The sequence below is a fragment of the Vipera ursinii genome (assembly GCF_947247035.1).
Source record: "Vipera ursinii genome assembly, chromosome: 3".
NCBI classification, from domain to species: Eukaryota; Metazoa; Chordata; class Lepidosauria; order Squamata; family Viperidae; genus Vipera; species Vipera ursinii.
In genome coordinates, this window is record NC_139516.1 from 35269562 (window position 1) to 35286975 (window position 17414).

At 37.3% G+C, this 17414-nt stretch overlaps 1 protein-coding gene across 1 annotated transcript in view; it reads left to right on the forward strand.

Annotated features, from left to right (window-relative positions):
- NAV1 (neuron navigator 1) overlaps positions 1-17414 on the forward strand; it is a 247801-nt gene that overhangs the window by 204281 nt on the left and 26106 nt on the right. The window contains 5 exon segments of the mRNA XM_083360193.1: positions 7301-7439; positions 9577-9874; positions 11788-12481; positions 14448-14903; positions 16390-16431. Of these exon segments, the coding sequence (XP_083216319.1) occupies positions 7301-7439; positions 9577-9874; positions 11788-12481; positions 14448-14903; positions 16390-16431 (1629 nt within the window).

The window sequence follows — 17414 nt, forward strand, 5'->3', positions numbered from 1 at the left end:
AATATCTATAGAGTCATATATGACATTATTTTTTAGCTGGCGGGGGAATTCTAAAGTTGGAATCCACACATCTTAAAATTGCCCAGTTTGAAAAATATTGACATATAAGACCTGTAATTCTCAAAATGAGTGTAAATTATATGTTGGAATTAGTTGTAAACATGGACTACAAAGTCTGTATTGACTAATCTCCATTTTTGTGGACTTCACTGGAAATCTAACACCTAACAAATCTGGTCCCAAGACATGCAAAGCTAATTCCTGTTTTAAGCAACAGCTAGCTGGTCTTTTGAAAAGGCATCTTTTTGTTCTGTCCTTTTCACCCCATTTTGTAACCTCTACCGCCACTTTCTTTGCTCCAAACAAGCTGAGTTTGAAAACAATGACCTTCACAAACCGGGAGCCTTGTTAGTGTTGGTGATTTTCCTAGTGGAAAGAGGGTCATCCCCTCCATATGTTCATGCAGTTGTTGGTTCAGATACAAACAGTATACTCTTCTGTTCAACCGACTATTCAAGCTGGCTGCCTGACAGCCTCGCATTTTATCTGACTATGGTGAGGAAGAGTGCCTAACAACATAGATCATCAAAGGATATGACTTCTCTCCCTCCAGAACCAGCACATACTGCATCACAGTCAAATGGAGGATGACATTGTTTTAATGTATTTTGGGCTATGTTATTTGTTGTTTTAAAGGGATGAATTTTATTCAGTCAGACTTGCTTCTTCTGATATCTCTTTTATCAAAAGAATAGAGTTTTCTCAGCTGTCCTAGGTACCTGTTAGGTACTAAACAATCCAACAAGAGATTTAAACATTTGGAAATATGACACTACCTAGTAGTAATATTTAGCACCTTTTTGTTTATTTTTTTATTCTAGGAAAACATTATTCTGATTATAGTGAATGAATGTGTGTGTGTTCCTCAGTTATTCAGAGCAAATTCTAGACATATCAGACATGTATGGGAATATACTGTAAATGGAAAATACTGTTTAGAACCAGGACTGTAGAGCTAATATAATCCTGATTTTTTTTCCTGAACTACCATTTGCTCATTGTTGAGTATTAACCGTGGAGCTTCAATATTTTTTCCAGTTAAGAGTTAAAATTTCCTTTGACTTGAGCTTGACTTCAAAACTACAGGATGATTTATCCTGTAGTTTTTTTTTTCTCCTCATACTCTAGCTTGGTCTTTTTTTAATAGTGTCCCATCCAAGTTTCGGTGACATCCAGTCTTGCTTAACCAGGGTTTCAACCAGGGTTGCTAGGTGCATCATCTATTTTACTTTGGTATCTACATGACCACATCTGTTTTTGGCAGAAGATGTGGTTTGACATTCCCTTCTTTCTCTGACTTTCTAAATTGGCCTGCAGCCATGGGATTTCTCATGTCTTTGTTTGACATTGTTCTACTCATTAAAGTACTGAAGAGGAGGGAATAACTTGTAGTTTATTATCTTGTTTGACTTATCTTTACTTTATTCAGGAAAATTGTGCTCAAATTCTTCTATCATTATTATGCCCAATATCTATTCTAGACTTGTTAAAATGTTTTCAGGGCTATTATTGACCTGGTGAAGCAGTGACCTGAAAACAGGCTCTGCTTATTCTGTTGGAAGGAGTTTATTCCATGGGTTGCTGTGAAGATGGACTTTGGGCATAAGTGGTAGCTGTCATTCTAGCCTAGAGCTTTAGATCAATGCAGTGACTTGAGCAGCATTCTTTACTTGAGATGATTTGATTGACAGATTAAAAGATGGGCTTTTACACATGGTCTACTAGGGTATTATCAGCAAGATTCTCTCCCATTAATTACATTACAGAAGCGGGAGTATGAGAAAACCACAGAGCCAATTGGACGAAAGTTCCTAGATCAAGTTTTGTTGAAAGTCATTCCTGCACTATATATTAAGTATTAAGAGTACCTTTATAACCATGTATTCATCTGTTTTAGGCTGACACCTGGCTTTGTTAAGAGATTATGGTCTAGGTTGTACAACACAGTATAATACAAAACAGAATATATAATAAAAGTGTGAGGAAGGGCTCAAATATCTCATTTATTAGGGTTTTTTTTTAAAAAAAAACAAACAAACACCTATATGTTTACTGATTGATTCCTGAACTTCTGAATGCTTACAGCTAGGGGAATATGTATGTATTTATGCATGTATGTAGTATTCAAAACAAGATTAAAACAAAACAAGAACAAAGGGGGGGGGGCTCTACAGTCACCCTGCCCTGAGTCCCAAGAGAAAAATCAGATGTAAAGTAGTCTTCTGAATGTCCTAATGGTGGGCCTCACCAATTTCAGGAAGAAGATCATTTCTGAGGTCAGGAATTGTAGGAGAGTAGGGGTGCTTGCTGCATCCCGCGAGATGACATTGTTTAATTGATGGGTGCATGCACCCCAGAGTGAATGGACCCACCCAGCTTAATCAAACTCAAGTAATCAAAAAGAATTATTGCAAAAAATTATTTTATAGATAAGTCACTTCATAAATTATAAATGCAAAAAAGTTAAAATTTTTGATATACAGTATTAAATCGTTTCTATTCTAGAGTCTGTAACTCTGAGAATAAAGCTTTAAAAATTGGGATAGAGTACATTTGCCTAGATAATTTGCAATGATACCTGTTAGAGCAGCAGTCCCCTACTGGCAGCAGCAATGGCATAGGGTGAGGGTGGTTTTTCATGTGCAACCTAAGCTCCCACACATTTGCAAATGAAGTTTTGTGCACTTGCTAGCCACTTGCGCAGACTGGTTCTCAATGGGCTGCAGCCTGGTACCGTTCCCAGACTGGAGGCTTTGGACCACTGTGTTAAAGGGCTACACAGAACAAAAGCCTCAGGGTTTATTTTGTTTAGGGATGATATCCCTAGGATTTTTTTGCTTGAGAATCTGAATCAAAGAAGATCTACAGATTGTTTAATTCTCAGAATGTACCCCTGATTTTCTACACTGAATATTTATTAGAACACTGACTTCATTTGTCTATAAGCATGAAAGAACATAAAGAGCAAGTAAATTAAATCTATCGCTGGTCTGTCTCTTCGGTCCTAGTCCCTACTGCTCAGCTGTTTTAACTCACTGTATCATATTCATGAACAAGACTTATTTGTTGCCGGAGGAAGAGAGTCAAAGTAGCATCTAGGGATGAATCCTTGCAAATAAGCATGAATATTTTGAACTACAATTGGACAGCTTAGTCAAAGATTAAAAAGTGAAGCTTTATTCAGGTCCCGGTTTTTATCTCTTCCAATGTGAATAAACATTTATTTCACGGATGTTGACAACATTATATAAAATATGATTGATTTAAAATCTATGATTTTTTAAAAATCTACACCAGTTTATATTTAAATGCTACCTAAACAGCTAGTGCTGTACTCTCAATTTTAGGCATAATTTATTTAGACAGTTTTATTCACAGTTGGATAATATTTTTCCACAGGAAGCCTTGGGGAAGTGTGAAATCTTCCCAAATAATAATATGCATGTTAATCCAGGTGGTACAGTTTGCATCAGATGTCAAAAGATTGGGTTGTGCCAACTTCTCTGGCTGAAACACCATTCCAGAACAAGGGCAGACCAAGGGCAGCAAACAAAAGCAGGAACGGTCTGATAACTAACAAGAAAACCACAAAAAGATCCATGGAACAATACCGTAATCTTTTTATTATTATTTTTCTGTATAAAGCAGAAGTCCACGTTAAGGAGATGTTATTCCAGCTAGTCCTCTCACCATCCACATGTTATGTTTCTGGAAGACAAATTCCGTAGCAAAATATTTATAGCCAATTCCCCAATTGCTGTTGGACTAATTTTCTTGTTATCCTTGGAAAGAGCTGTAGAAGACAAAATAGGTCTGTATAATTGAGAACTGTGAGTGAAGAGAAAGTTAGCCAAGTTGGTTTGTTTGATATTTTATTCTGCTGTCCATGAATTGTTAAAATTTACTTCTACTCTCTCCCCTCCCTCTGTGTCAGCCATGGCTGCATATGTCTGTTTAAATTTTGAAGCACAATGTTTATAGCAATAGCTAAGTGAACTGCAAATTACTGGTACAGCTTTCCTCAGGGCATAGATGCAGTCAGTTATGGGCAATTCTTTATGTACTGAATTTCTGTCAGACCTAGAGCTTCAAAGTAATGTGGTGTGATGCAGCTGAACCAGTTGCCTATTATCTCAGAAAAAAATGTCCTATGCAATTTGAACACACAGATGCCCTAGTCATCCCTGATGGCTTCCAAGCTGCCAAATGTCTGATAAACTATCACTTCCTGACCCTTTTTTAATTGTTAAAGCAAAACAATATTTTATTGTTGATCAGTGTTGTCATTTCTATCAATAGAATTAGAAGAGGCTTATTCACTCCTCATCCTCTTTCTCCTATCTTCTACCCACAATGTGCTTGGAGAGAGGGAAGCAAACTTAATCTAGAATGGCTCCATTTTTACAGGGATATTCCAGGACTTCATCTTTATGGGCAAAAGTGTTAAACCTCTACTAATCCTTTTATCCTTATTGGCATGATACAGCTCAAGAGAAGAATCACCACCTTTATCACATCCAAAACATCTTTTGTGATGATTCTGTATAATTCAAATTTGATTCACTAATAATAATCAATGTATATAGACCATATATCTTAACTGAACACATTTAAGACTGAATCTTGGTGAGAGTAGAGTAGAACAGAACAGAATAGAATAATAACTTTATTGTCACTTTGAATGTACACTAATTGGTATACATAAAAATGAAATGGTAGTTATTAGTTTGTAAGAGTGGGATATGCACCAAGCTACCACTATTTTCATGTAGTTCCCAAATCATAAGTTGAGTTCATAAGCACAGTCTGTTTAACTATGTTTTGTTGAATAAGAGTTAATGGCTATTTCCTACAAAATATTTAGCTAAAAACCATAGCTTATACACTGCAGTTATTTTAACAGATTACATTAAGCTATACTTTTATTTCAAAGCTTGTTAAATAAGCCAAAGTCTACTGTTTCACATATTGAAAGAGGCTAAAACTAAGCAAAACTAATTACAGTTTAGATTTGTACTGTTGTCATGCAAATGACCTAATCTACATTGTTTGCAGATGCTTGCTCCTGGGGAGGAAAGCTATGGCAAATCTAGACAGCATACTAAAAAGCAGAGACATCACCCTGCCAACAAAAGTGTGTATAGTCAAGGCTATGGTCTTCCCAGTTGCAATGTATGGTTGTGAAAATTGGACCATAAGAAAGGCTGAGCGCCAAAGAATTGAGGCCTTTGAACTATGGTGCTGGAAAAGACTCCTGTGAGTCCCTTGGCCTGCAAGGTATCCAAACAGTCAATCCTAGAGGAGATCAACCCTGACTGCTCTTTAGAAGGCCAGATCCTGAAGCTAAAACTCAAATACTTTGGCCACCTAATGAGAAGGAATGACTCACTGGAGAAGAGCCTAATGCTGGGAAAGGTTGAGGGCAAGAGAAGAAGGGGACAACAGAGAATGAGGTGGCTGGATAGGGTCACTGAAGCAGTAGGCCTGAGCTTAAATGGATTCCAGAAGATGGTAGAGGACAGGAAGGCCTGGAAGAATGTTGTCCATGAGGTCAGGATGGATTGGACACGGCTTCGCAACTAACAACAATTCTTTTTGCATTGTAATAGAAATAGACATATGATATAAAATGATGCAAATATAATCAGAATCTCATCCATTGCATTCAAAATCCATTGCATTAATGTCTGCTAAGTCAAGATTTCACTGTAAAATAAAATTGAATCAGTAAATTTTCTTTTCCCATAACCAAGGTAATTAGTAGACTTTACTGAGCATGTTATATGACAGTACATTTCAAAAACAATAGGAAGATCATCGTAACATGCTTCTTCTGTGTAAATGGTGGAATTGTTTCCCTGTTGTTCTGTTTGTAAGTTGTTTGCTAAGTGAAATGAAAATGAAAACAAATCTTTGCACTGTCTCCTGATTTAGAAATATCCTCCCACCCTTAAGCATTAACCATCTGTTCAATGGTTGAACAGAGAGCTGAACATAATGGCTGAGAAGTGCAGTTCAAAGTTGTTAGTGAGGATATTTGGACATGTAATAGTTCCATTCATACATAAAAAGTGTGCTCTCTAATGTGATCAGATTGTTTTTTTTTCTATATTGTAAGTTAAATATTGATCAATAGTCAAATAATTAACACCTTTCATAATTAACTCTTTTGATACAGGACTCATGGGATGTTTGGAAATCTTGTCTGTTTAAAGGGAAGCTCAGACATGGGTAGTTATTTGAATGCATCTGGGCTAGTCATCTTGGACTTTAATGTGTAAAACACCAGAAGAGATGAATGAAGCCTTTTAGGGAGATAAACAGACACATTGCTTTTCCTTCCCCCAAGCACCTGCTCCTGTCAGCCTCTCTGAGCTGGAAAGAAGCTTCTTTCTGTTCAGGGTGTTCGTGAACTCCTTGTCCCATGTGGGAGGATTGGCAACAATTCCTCATCATCTTCCTTCCACTTGCCATTTCTCATTTTTAAATAGGATTTCTCTGTTTTCCATCTGCATTAGTGATTAAATTGCAATGACAATTATTGCAATTTAATCACACAGATTAAATTTACCTTATTTGTGTGTGTGTGTGTGTGTGTGTGTGAACCTTCAGAACTAAAACACTAAAACTGTTCATGTCATGCATGAGTTGGCATTTTGAATCATCTTTGCCCCTCCTAGATAAGCAGTAGAAATAATGAAAACTAGCAATCCTCTTACCACTGTTTGGCTTACCTTAGCTATGTTAGTAAAGGAATGCTAAGGTCCAATGAATCTATAAATAAAATAGTCTGGAATGGCCTTCTTCAGTGTCATGCCTTCCAGATGTGTTGGACTAATTCCTATAATCCCAACTCACTGGCCGCTGAGAATTACTGGAACTGAAATCCAATATTCGTGGAAGCACCAGGTGAAACACAGTTGATCCAGAGCGTGAGCTCTTTGTCTTGGGACATTCAATATCTTTGGCAACTTTTTCTTCAGACTAATTACTAAGATTTGGTTCATACTGGGTGATTTTATTTAAATGGTTATAGTTCTTACCACTTTATGTTTGCTTTTGTTTCAGGAAGGAGGATGGAACATCCTGTTTGCATATCAATTTATTATTTTGCAACTTAGTTGATATTCCTAGGTTTTTTCCCCCGGGACATTGTTGAATGGGGAAGAATGCGTTTGGTTATGTAGCAGTACCTCTGTGCTAAATTTTGCTAATCATTTATCTTTTCTCTGGCTTCCAGTTGGGATGAAAGTAGTTCCATCAGTAGTGGCCTCAGCGATGCCTCAGACAATCTCAGTTCAGAAGAATTCAATGCCAGTTCTTCACTCAATTCCCTACCTTCCACCCCCACAGCTTCCCGCAGGAACTCTGCCATAGCGGTATGTAGACCAAAAATCTGTCTGTCTGTCTGTCTTATCTATCTATCTATCATCTGTCTGTCTGTCTGTCTGTCTGTCTGTCTGTCTGTCTATCTATCTATCTATCTATCTATCTATCTATCTATCTATCTATCTATCTATCAAACTTCTTAATCACCCATCTGCCTCACAGAGGGGCTTTTGGAAATACTTTTGAAAAGCAACATTATGTTGCTCCAAGTATTCTAAAATATCCAATGTATTTCTAATAATTGTCCCTTAGCTGTCTTTTAGGTAAAAACCCATACTGATTTTCATGAATAAAGGCCTATAAAACCATCTTCATTCTTTCAGCTAAAATCATTGTAAATAATTTAAAATCATTATTCAATAATGATATCAGGTGATAATTTTGGTGAAGTCAAGTCTTGAGCTTCTTTAGGTATTAATGCTGTATTAGCCTACATCCAACTATCTGGTACATTTCCAGTTTGCAAAATAGAATTCATCATGTTTTGCAACGATTGTAATGATTCATCTTCAAAATGTTTATAATAAGAGGCTGGTAAACTGTCTGGTCCATGCACTTTTCCAATTTTGCCCTTTTTATAGCTTCACAAAATTCCTTATTGTAATGGGTTAATTGTTAATTGTTTCTGTCTTTCTGTTAATTTTGTTTCTTCAAATATTCACCACCATTTGCCAGGGGAATTTCTTCTCCTTTATATAATTTAAAGTAGTATTAATTAGTACTCTAGTATTGCATCTAGATTATCTGTTGTTATAGTATTTCCATTTTGTAACTTCAATATTACTATTACTATACTATTGCTAAGCACATTGATTTGTGCTTCTTAGATTGTAAGCCACCCTGAGTCTTTGGAGAAGGGCGGGATATAAATGGGATTTTTAAAAAAATCATTTTCCCCTTTTTCTCTGCCAAATTTACACATTTCCCTGGCTTTTTTGCAAATTTGCAAGTTCAAATATTTTTTGCATGTTAACTTTTTACTTTTTATTTTTTACTGTTAACATAGACAGGTGCCATTGAAAAATAATTTGTTGTGAAATAACTTTGGGAGAATTTTTTAAATCTTTCATCTATGCATCTTTTCTTAAAATACTGGATTGCATCTAAATCTAATTACGGTTACAATATTTTGATTAAAATCATTAAGACTAATATTAACCATGCATGATAATAGGCCACACTGATTCCAGCAGAACCATTCTGTCTATATTCATCTAAAATGGGTTTTTTTGCCTATTTTGATGGATAAGAACATAAATAAGATGTTGAGACTCTAGAAAGAGTACAGAGAAGAGCAACAAAGATGATTAGGGGACTGGAGGCTAAAGTATAAGGAACAGTTGCTGGAATTGGGTATGTCTAGTTTAATGAAGAGAAGGATGAGGGGTGACATGATAGCAGTGTTCCAATATCTCAGGGCTGCCACAAAGAAGAGGGAGTCAAGCTATTCTCCAAAGCACCTGAAGGCAGGACAAGAAACAACAGATAAAACTAACCAAAGAGAGAAGCAACCTAGAACTAAGGAGAAATTTCCTGACAGTTAGAACAAGTAATCAGTGGAACAACCTGCCTCCAGAAGCTGTGAATGCTCCAACACTGGAAGTTTTTAAAGAAGAGACTGGACAGCCATTTGTCTGAAATGGTATGGGGTTTCTTGCCTTAGCAGGGGGTTGGATTAGATGACCTCCAAGGTCCCTTCCATCATCATCATCATCATCATCATCATCATCATCATCATCATCATTATTATTATTATTATTATTATTATTATTATTATTATTTCTGGCAAATACCAACTGCTTGCTCTGAATTCTCTCTCAATGAATGAGGGGCTTATGTGTTTTGATTCTGCAGACCTCTCTTCTTCAAAATCAGTGCTTTCAAAAGCTTTAGAGGCTTTGGTAGTATAAAGGCTGCAGCTGAGCAATGACATGTGTTTTAAATTCAGGCAATCCCTTGGCATGCCAACTGTGAAGAAAATTATTTAGAAATACAGGATCGAGGGTCTATGACTTGTTGTCACCAGGTCACAATATTTCTGAACCAGACGGATGAACGTGTAATCTTGGGGAGCATCACAGAAGGAAAGGCTGAAATGTCTCTTTGATAGTGTTTTCTGTCCTGTAGCTGCGCACAGATTCTGAGAAACGGTCATTGGCAGAGAGTGGGCTGAATTGGTATGGTGAACCAGAGGAGAAGACCCAGAAGAAGATGGATTATGACAGCGGGAGCCTGAAAATAGAGCACAGTTCCTCCAAATGGCGACGGGAACGTTCTGAAAGCTGTGATGAAGCTCCCACCAAAGGTGGGGAGCTGAAAAAGCCTGTTACTTTGGGCCCACCAGGCTCCTTAAAGAAGGGCAAGACACCACCTGTGGCAGTGACCTCTCCCATTACTCACACAGCCCAGACTCTTAAAGTAGCAGGTAAGATTGTCATTGAACTTATATTGTTACACTTTTTATTTGTTTCCCATTTGTCTGCAGAGTCCAAGCAGGAGTGCCTGACTATTTCTAGGACACTAATAAGGCCAGAAATATTTTAATGAATCTACAGTTGTACTTCAGTAAAATAGTCATGTCGTGGTTCTTACGAACTTTTAAGCCAGCTACCTCCATTTTGGTGCTCTTTGGATATTTCAGACTTCGGATGTTTCAGTCAAGCCTCAAATCAAAACTAACGTGGAGATCCTTCCAAGCTTAGTTCTTTTGTCACACCTGTAGACAGAATCTTGCCAAACTAAGCACTTTATTATCTGTATTTACAATATAGTCTGTAAACTATTAGAGAAGGGCTGTCTTCATCCTCTGTCTCACACACCCTTTTTCCTGGGAATTCACCTTCTTATTATATTCCGTAACCGTATATTTCCTATTATCTTTCAAGCAGCATGGCAACTGAGTATTATGGCACCAGAAATGAAATCCAATGGCACCAGAATGAGAAAAGCTATTCTGAGCAAAAATGTTGCAATTTCAACAATTACTATATATGAGTATTTTTTCCCATTCAGATGTGTCCAATTCTTGGAGACTGCCTGGACAAGTCCTTGCAGTTTTTTTTTGGCAGGGTTTTTCAGAAGTGGTTTGCACTGTCTCCTTCCTAGGAAAAAGAGAATGTGACTAGCTGTAGATCACCTAGCTGGCTTTCTGCCTATGGCAGGAGTAGAACCCATGGTTTCTCAGCTTCTAGCCTGATGTTTAACCACTACACCAAACTAAATCTTAAGTAATTGATACTTGTAGACAAATGTGACAAAACCTTTCCTTTCTATTTCATATGCTCATATCTGAATACTCTACATGTTTACACAATATTTATGGTTTTTGTAGGAGATAAAGGGGTGAACTATCAACAAGACATTGTTTGAAAAATCTTACACTCTACCTGCTTTGTCTGAGTGCTTTCAAGCTCTTATATGATACCTGGAACCCCAAAATGTCAGTTTTGAGTAAATTATTTATCTTATACCCAAAGGAAAGAAGCTTAGCAATTAGACTGGACTAGTGTGGCAAACTTCTCTATTTTTCATTCTTTTTGAGGTAAAAAATGTTAGAAATTAGTCTAGTCTTTGTTTGTTGGTTGAATGTTAAAGCTATTATAACCTCATCTCTTTTGTCTCTTGTTGTTAGTTCACACACACAAATAAGAATATATCCTGACATTCCTGAGAATTGCTGCATCACACTGCAACCAGCATTTCAAGGCAACAAGTTTCCAATAAGGCAACTTATTTTTTGATGACCTGCCATGACTATGGGAATGGATTAGGTTCATCTTGTGGAATGGGACTTGAGAGTGGAAAGGGATAGAAATAGAGTTTGGCTATCTAGTGGTGGGAAGGCCAATGGGCAAAATTTGACTCAATCTGAAGCTTAGTTTGATCTAGTGGTTAAGTCGCCTGACTAGAAAGCAAAAGACCATGAGTTCAAGTTCCACCTTGGCCATGACATGAAAGCCAGCTGGGTGAAATTGGCCCAGTCACTCTCTCTCAGCCCAAAATAGGAGGCAAAGGTGTGTTGGATACATTTGCCACCTGGAGTTATTTATAAAAATAATACAGGTGTGATAGATAGATAGATAGATAGATAGATAGATAGATAGATAGATAGATAGATAGATAGATAGATGATAGATAGATAGATAGATAGATAGACAGACAGACAGATAGACACAAACATACGTGCAGTATATATGTATGTATGTATCATATGTAATAATAAGATTTCTAATAAGATAGAAATAAGTTCATTCTGTTGTCCAAAGATCTGTGTAAAGGCATACCTTTTCCTGTATCTATTCCAAATGTTGTTTCCTGATCACTCCTTCTCTTTCTCAGGTAAGCCTGAAGCAAAAGCAACAGACAAAAGCAAACTGTTTGTGAAAAATGCTGGCCTGCAGCGCTCATCTTCTGATGCTGGCCGAGATCGGCTTTCAGATGCCAAGAAGCCTCCCTCTGGGCTTACACGAGCCACCACGCCTGGCTCCTTTGGTTACAACAAGAAACCCCCTCCTGCAACGGGTACTGCCACAGTGATGCAAGCTGGTGGCTCAGCTACACTTGGCAAGATCCAGAAGAATTCTAGTATCCCTGTCAAACCTGTTAATGGCAGGAAAACCAGCTTGGATGTCTCCAATGCAGGGGAGCCTGGGTTTATGGCACCAGGGGCCCGTACCAACATCCAGTATCGGAGCCTGCCACGCCCTGCCAAATCTAGCTCCATGAGTGTCACTGGTGGACGAACTGGCCCACGTCCTGTCAGCAGCAGCATTGATCCCAGCCTCCTCAGTGCCAAGGGGGGCATTTCTGTTTCACGCCTCAAGGAACCCTCTAAAATAGGGGCAAGTCGGACCACCCCAGGGCCAGTGAATCAAACTGACAGGGAGAAGGAGAAGGCCAAAGCCAAAGCAGTGGCACTGGACTCTGACTCTGCCTCACTCAAGAGCATTGGCTCCCCTGAAAGCACCCCAAAAGCTCCAAGTGACCACCAGACCCCTGCAAAAGACGCTGAGCTGCCGCCCACACCCCTCAGGTAGGAATGCTGGTTTTGAAACAATAAGATGCTTCAGTTCACAATTATTTATGTAAGGGCAATTACACGATTACAATTAATTATAGTTGTACCATTATTTATGCTTTTAAACCATTTTAAGGGGATTTTAAATATGAAGACAAGTGAGTAATTCCTTCTGTTCTTGGACAGTATGAGTTTATAGTCTGCCAGTCACAATAACTCTTTCCTGTCCATATTGGAGACAAGGCGAGCTTAATTTTGTTATTTAGTTACTAGAAAAAAATGTTATTTTGATCAGTGCTTTATTTGGTCTGTTTTCTAATTTAAGAATGCTGTATGGATAAAATTGTGGAGTCTGGACTGTTATGACTAGAATGAAGCATCAGAGAAAATACATATAACATTTTGATAAAGCAAGCTAATAAATATGGGCTAGGTGGCATGTCTTCTAGGTGGATCCACAGATTCCCTGAACAAGCATTCCAAGGATTGTTCATTAGTTGTTTTTCATGAAATGAGACTAAGATATCAAGGGAAGTACAGTGGAGTTTGGTCATCTTTAATACTTACATAAACGATTTGCATAAAGAGTTTGAGGAACTTTGCAGGTAACACAAAAACGAGAAACTATGTTTTAATATTCTTGACATAGAAACAAAATTCTAAACAAACTCAATAAGAGTCGCCGTAGGACTAAAATAATACAATGAAATATAATGCTGATGTTTTTTGTTTATGAAAAAAATCAAATGCATTTATATAAATAGAATATCTAGCTTGGTAAATATAAAAAGAATTTTGGAATTCTGATTGATTACAAGCTGAATATCAGCAAGTAATATGAGAATTATGGAATACTAAAAAGGTTTTAAAAAATTGTAAAATTTAATAAATGCCATGTCACCAACAAAGAAACAAGATAAATATTTCTTATATGCAGAATAAAAATTTAGTATTTTGAACATTTTGAGAGGTCTAATTAGCATGAAATACTGTTTTCTTATGAATTTCAATTGTGAATCATAAGCGTATGTCACATTTTTTAAAGAACTGGACCCACTGAGTCTCCAAAATAGAGTATTCTATTTCTTCATTCTATAGCTCAGATACACACCTAATTCTTTCCTTCATTTCAATTTTTAAGTAACCTTGCAAAATAGAATCATTGCTTTCTGTTCAAGCACTGCATCTCTTAAACTGCAGATATGGCTATTAGACTATCTGGCCATCTATTAATTAGTGCATATTTCATTTTATATCTTGCCAAGCAAATATTGTAGGTATATCCAGTGCTTTTTTTGTAAAAGAAAAAGGTGCCGGAACTCACACATGTCATACAACCTGCCTTGCCTACCCTACAAGGTTCTATCCAAAAAAGGTGCTGGAACTCCGTTCTGAGCGTTCTATGACAAAAAAAAAAACCCCTGGGTATATCAAACTCAAGATGTAATTTCTCAGAATCTTTAAGAATGTGTAATACATTCCTGCCTGAAACTCTGGCAAGCTTTTGCCAATTAGTATTAACAATATTAAGTTAGATGAACAAAGGCTTGACTGAAAAAGCAGTTTTCTGTGGTTTTCCTGTGATTATATGTTCAAAATTAAATTGCTCCAGAGCCCATTAGTTTGAATTCTTATGTGTGAACCCTTAATTTTTTTTAAAAAAAGTGTTACTCAGCATCTGGTTTGAGTCCCAATTGCATTGAGATGACTTGGGGTAATGGGAATATCTCCTGAACTATTCTTCAGTTACTGAACTATGCTAGGATCCCAATATTCCCAAATCAACAGGATAGTGAATTTGATGTGTTTGATTCTTACATGGGAGCTGATGTAGCTTAAAGTTGTTTTTCTCTATATCATATGCAAATGTTCAATGTACTTGTGCTAGATATAATGTTTTCGTAATACATGAAGTGATCATGGCATGCAATGTCAGACGCTGTACCAAACTTTGTCTTCATACTGTTCTCCTCTTTTTCAGGTCAGCTGCCAAAAGCTATGTAAAAGCCCCTTCTCTGGCAAACTTGGACAAGGTGAACTCTAATAGTCTAGATCTCCCTCCTTCAAATGATCTCCATCAGATGCATAGTGGTAAACTGCAAGAGTCACACCCAGCTACTGTAAATGTGGGCACCCATCTCACATCATGCTTCACACCAAGCCCTGCTCCAGTCCTTAACATTAACTCTGCTAGCTTCTCCCAGGGCCTGGAGCTCATGGGGGGCTACAGCATCCCCAAGGAAACCCACATGTACACCAAGCTTTCAGGATTGCACAGGAGCATGGAATCCTTACAGATGCCTATGAACCTGCACAATGCCTTCTCTGTAGGCAGCACAGCTGCACCTACCACTGCCTCTACACCTCCTGTTGCTGCTGAGGAAGAGTCCAATGAGATAGCTTGGACTGGAAGCCCAAGAATTACACATCTGGAAAGGTAGAGGAAGAGAAATGGGATTCCTGTGCTATGGGGAAAGTATTTTTCACGGTAGTGATCCATAAGAACTTATCATATTATTTTCAATTACATTTCTGCAATAAGGCACCAAAAAGCAGGAGACCATGAGTCCCACCTTAGCCATGAAAGCCAGCTGGGTGGCTTTTGGCCAGTCACTCTCAGCCCAAATCAGAGGGTTGTTGTGTGGGTGAATTGGAGGAGGAAGGTGTGTTGGATGTGTTCACCACCTTGAAGTTATTTATTTAAAAAAATAAAGGTTGCATACAAATAAAAATAGATAAGGTAATATGTAGGTGGCACCACCTACACAATCTTGGTTAATGTTTAAAAGTGAAGCAAGATCAGACCTGAATAGTATGTGCATGAGAGGCTACAGGTAGTCCTCAACTTATGATCACAATTGGGGTTGGAATCTCAGTCATAGAACAAAGTGACTGTTAAGACAGAACCTATATGACTGCTTTGCTCAGTAACTGCATTTAAACTCTCTCAGTTGCAGTCATTGAGCGACTATGTAGGTTGTTAATTGGACAGAATAAAAGAGCTTCCTCCAAAGGAGGGCGGGCAGCTTTTCTCTTTGCATGGAAGGGACTTTATGCACTGAATTGGAGAGATGAGGCAGAGATCACAAAGCTCACATCTTCATCTCTCCAGCACTGTGCAGGAGTTTCTCTCTCCTCCATGTGTGTAAGGTAACTCAAACTGGGATTCTGAAGATTCAAATTTTGTTTCTGCAGCCCAACAAATAATTTCTCACTCCACCCTCTCTGTGCATGGAGGGGACGAGGCAGGTGGCAGTAGCCTGCAACCCGCCAGCTTCCCCATTGACTTTCTGGAGAAGCCGGCAGAGAAGATTGCAAATGGGATTACGTGATTGCAGGGCAATTGGCAAAGTATCCTACAAATAGATTACTAAGCCCCCAGATCATGATCATCTGACTGGAACTGGAGTGATGCAATATTTTATGATGGCCAGAAGTGTTTTATGGAGTGTAAAGCATTCTTTCCAAACCATCATAACTTCAAACTGTGATTAAACAACCAGTCATAAATTGAGGAATACCAACCAAGGCTTTAAACTAGACATGAAAGTAAAAAAAAATCCTGTAAGAAACAAGTGAAAATCATTTCTATATAGACAAACAAGTTACAAGGATGTATTTGATTTGCATATCTCATCATATTCAATTCATGAGAGTTTTTACCTTTAATTAAAAAGCAAGATGAAAAGATAGAAAAAGGATTATAGCATTCCGGTGCAGGAACAAACTCTTTTAAACTCACCACATTTTTTTTAGCTTATAATTCTTTAGTTTGCATACATGGCAAAGTTGCAGTGGCTTAGATGTGAAGCCTGATTGGGTCTATTCCCCAAAATTCACAATCAGTTTATTGCTTATCAGGAGACACAGCTTGATTCAAGCAAATAATGAACAAGTACTACTGCTCATTTTTCTTCCTGCAGCTCTAACCGTGACCGGAATACGTTACCCAAGAAGGGACTGAGGTAATTGTTCTTTGTGTTACCTATTATTTAATATTATCAGTGAAGGGTGAAAAATCTCTAACTTCCTGTACTTATGATAGTGAAAAAAAGATCAAAGAAAGTGAGTTTATCTCATACCAGTGCTGTATAATTATGTGCCAGTTGCACGGTCACTACTTAAGCAGAAAACAAGAGATTCTACAGCATTGCAAAGTCAGAAGGCCATCAGAAATCAATTCACGAAGATAATTTATAATTATACTTCACCTTTTTTCTGTTCAAATTATATAATACTAAAGGTTTGGTTACAGCCTTGACTTCTTGACTCTGTTCTTGATCATATCTGATATAGCAATTGCAACTGTAATTCCAATATAGATTACATCAAACTGTCAGAATAGATGCATTGAAATCAATTTAGACATGATTAACAACTCTCATTGATTTCAGCAGATCAATTCTGATTATTTCTCTCACCATATGTCCTTGTTATCTTTCTGAAAGCTACAATTGAAATGTAATTGCTTTATTATAAATAGTTTTTTTTAAAAAAAATGTTAAAGTGAATGAGTAAGACTTTTTTAAAAAGTTAAAAATTCAGTTTACAAGTACATAGCAATATAAAACACTTCTTTTTGTTATTGAATTCAAATATATACTAGAATAATTATATGCTCTGCAATCCAATCCTTTGATGACTTACTTCAACATCATTGTATTGATAAATATTATACCTCTAGTCTTGATTTATCTCTTTTCATTTATTTCCTTTGAGAATGATGTCTTGCATTCTGATGATGACATATCCAGCATCCATAAGAAGATACCCAATAACTTATTATCTTCCCATGAACCATGCCTCCTTCATATAATTCTAGAATTAGGACCTATTAGATTCTCCCTGAGCAACTGTAGTCAATTATAATTTATAATTTTAGATTACAGTCTATTCTTTTAAACTGATTTCTTTGAATATAAAAAGCACACCATGAGATTCCAATAAT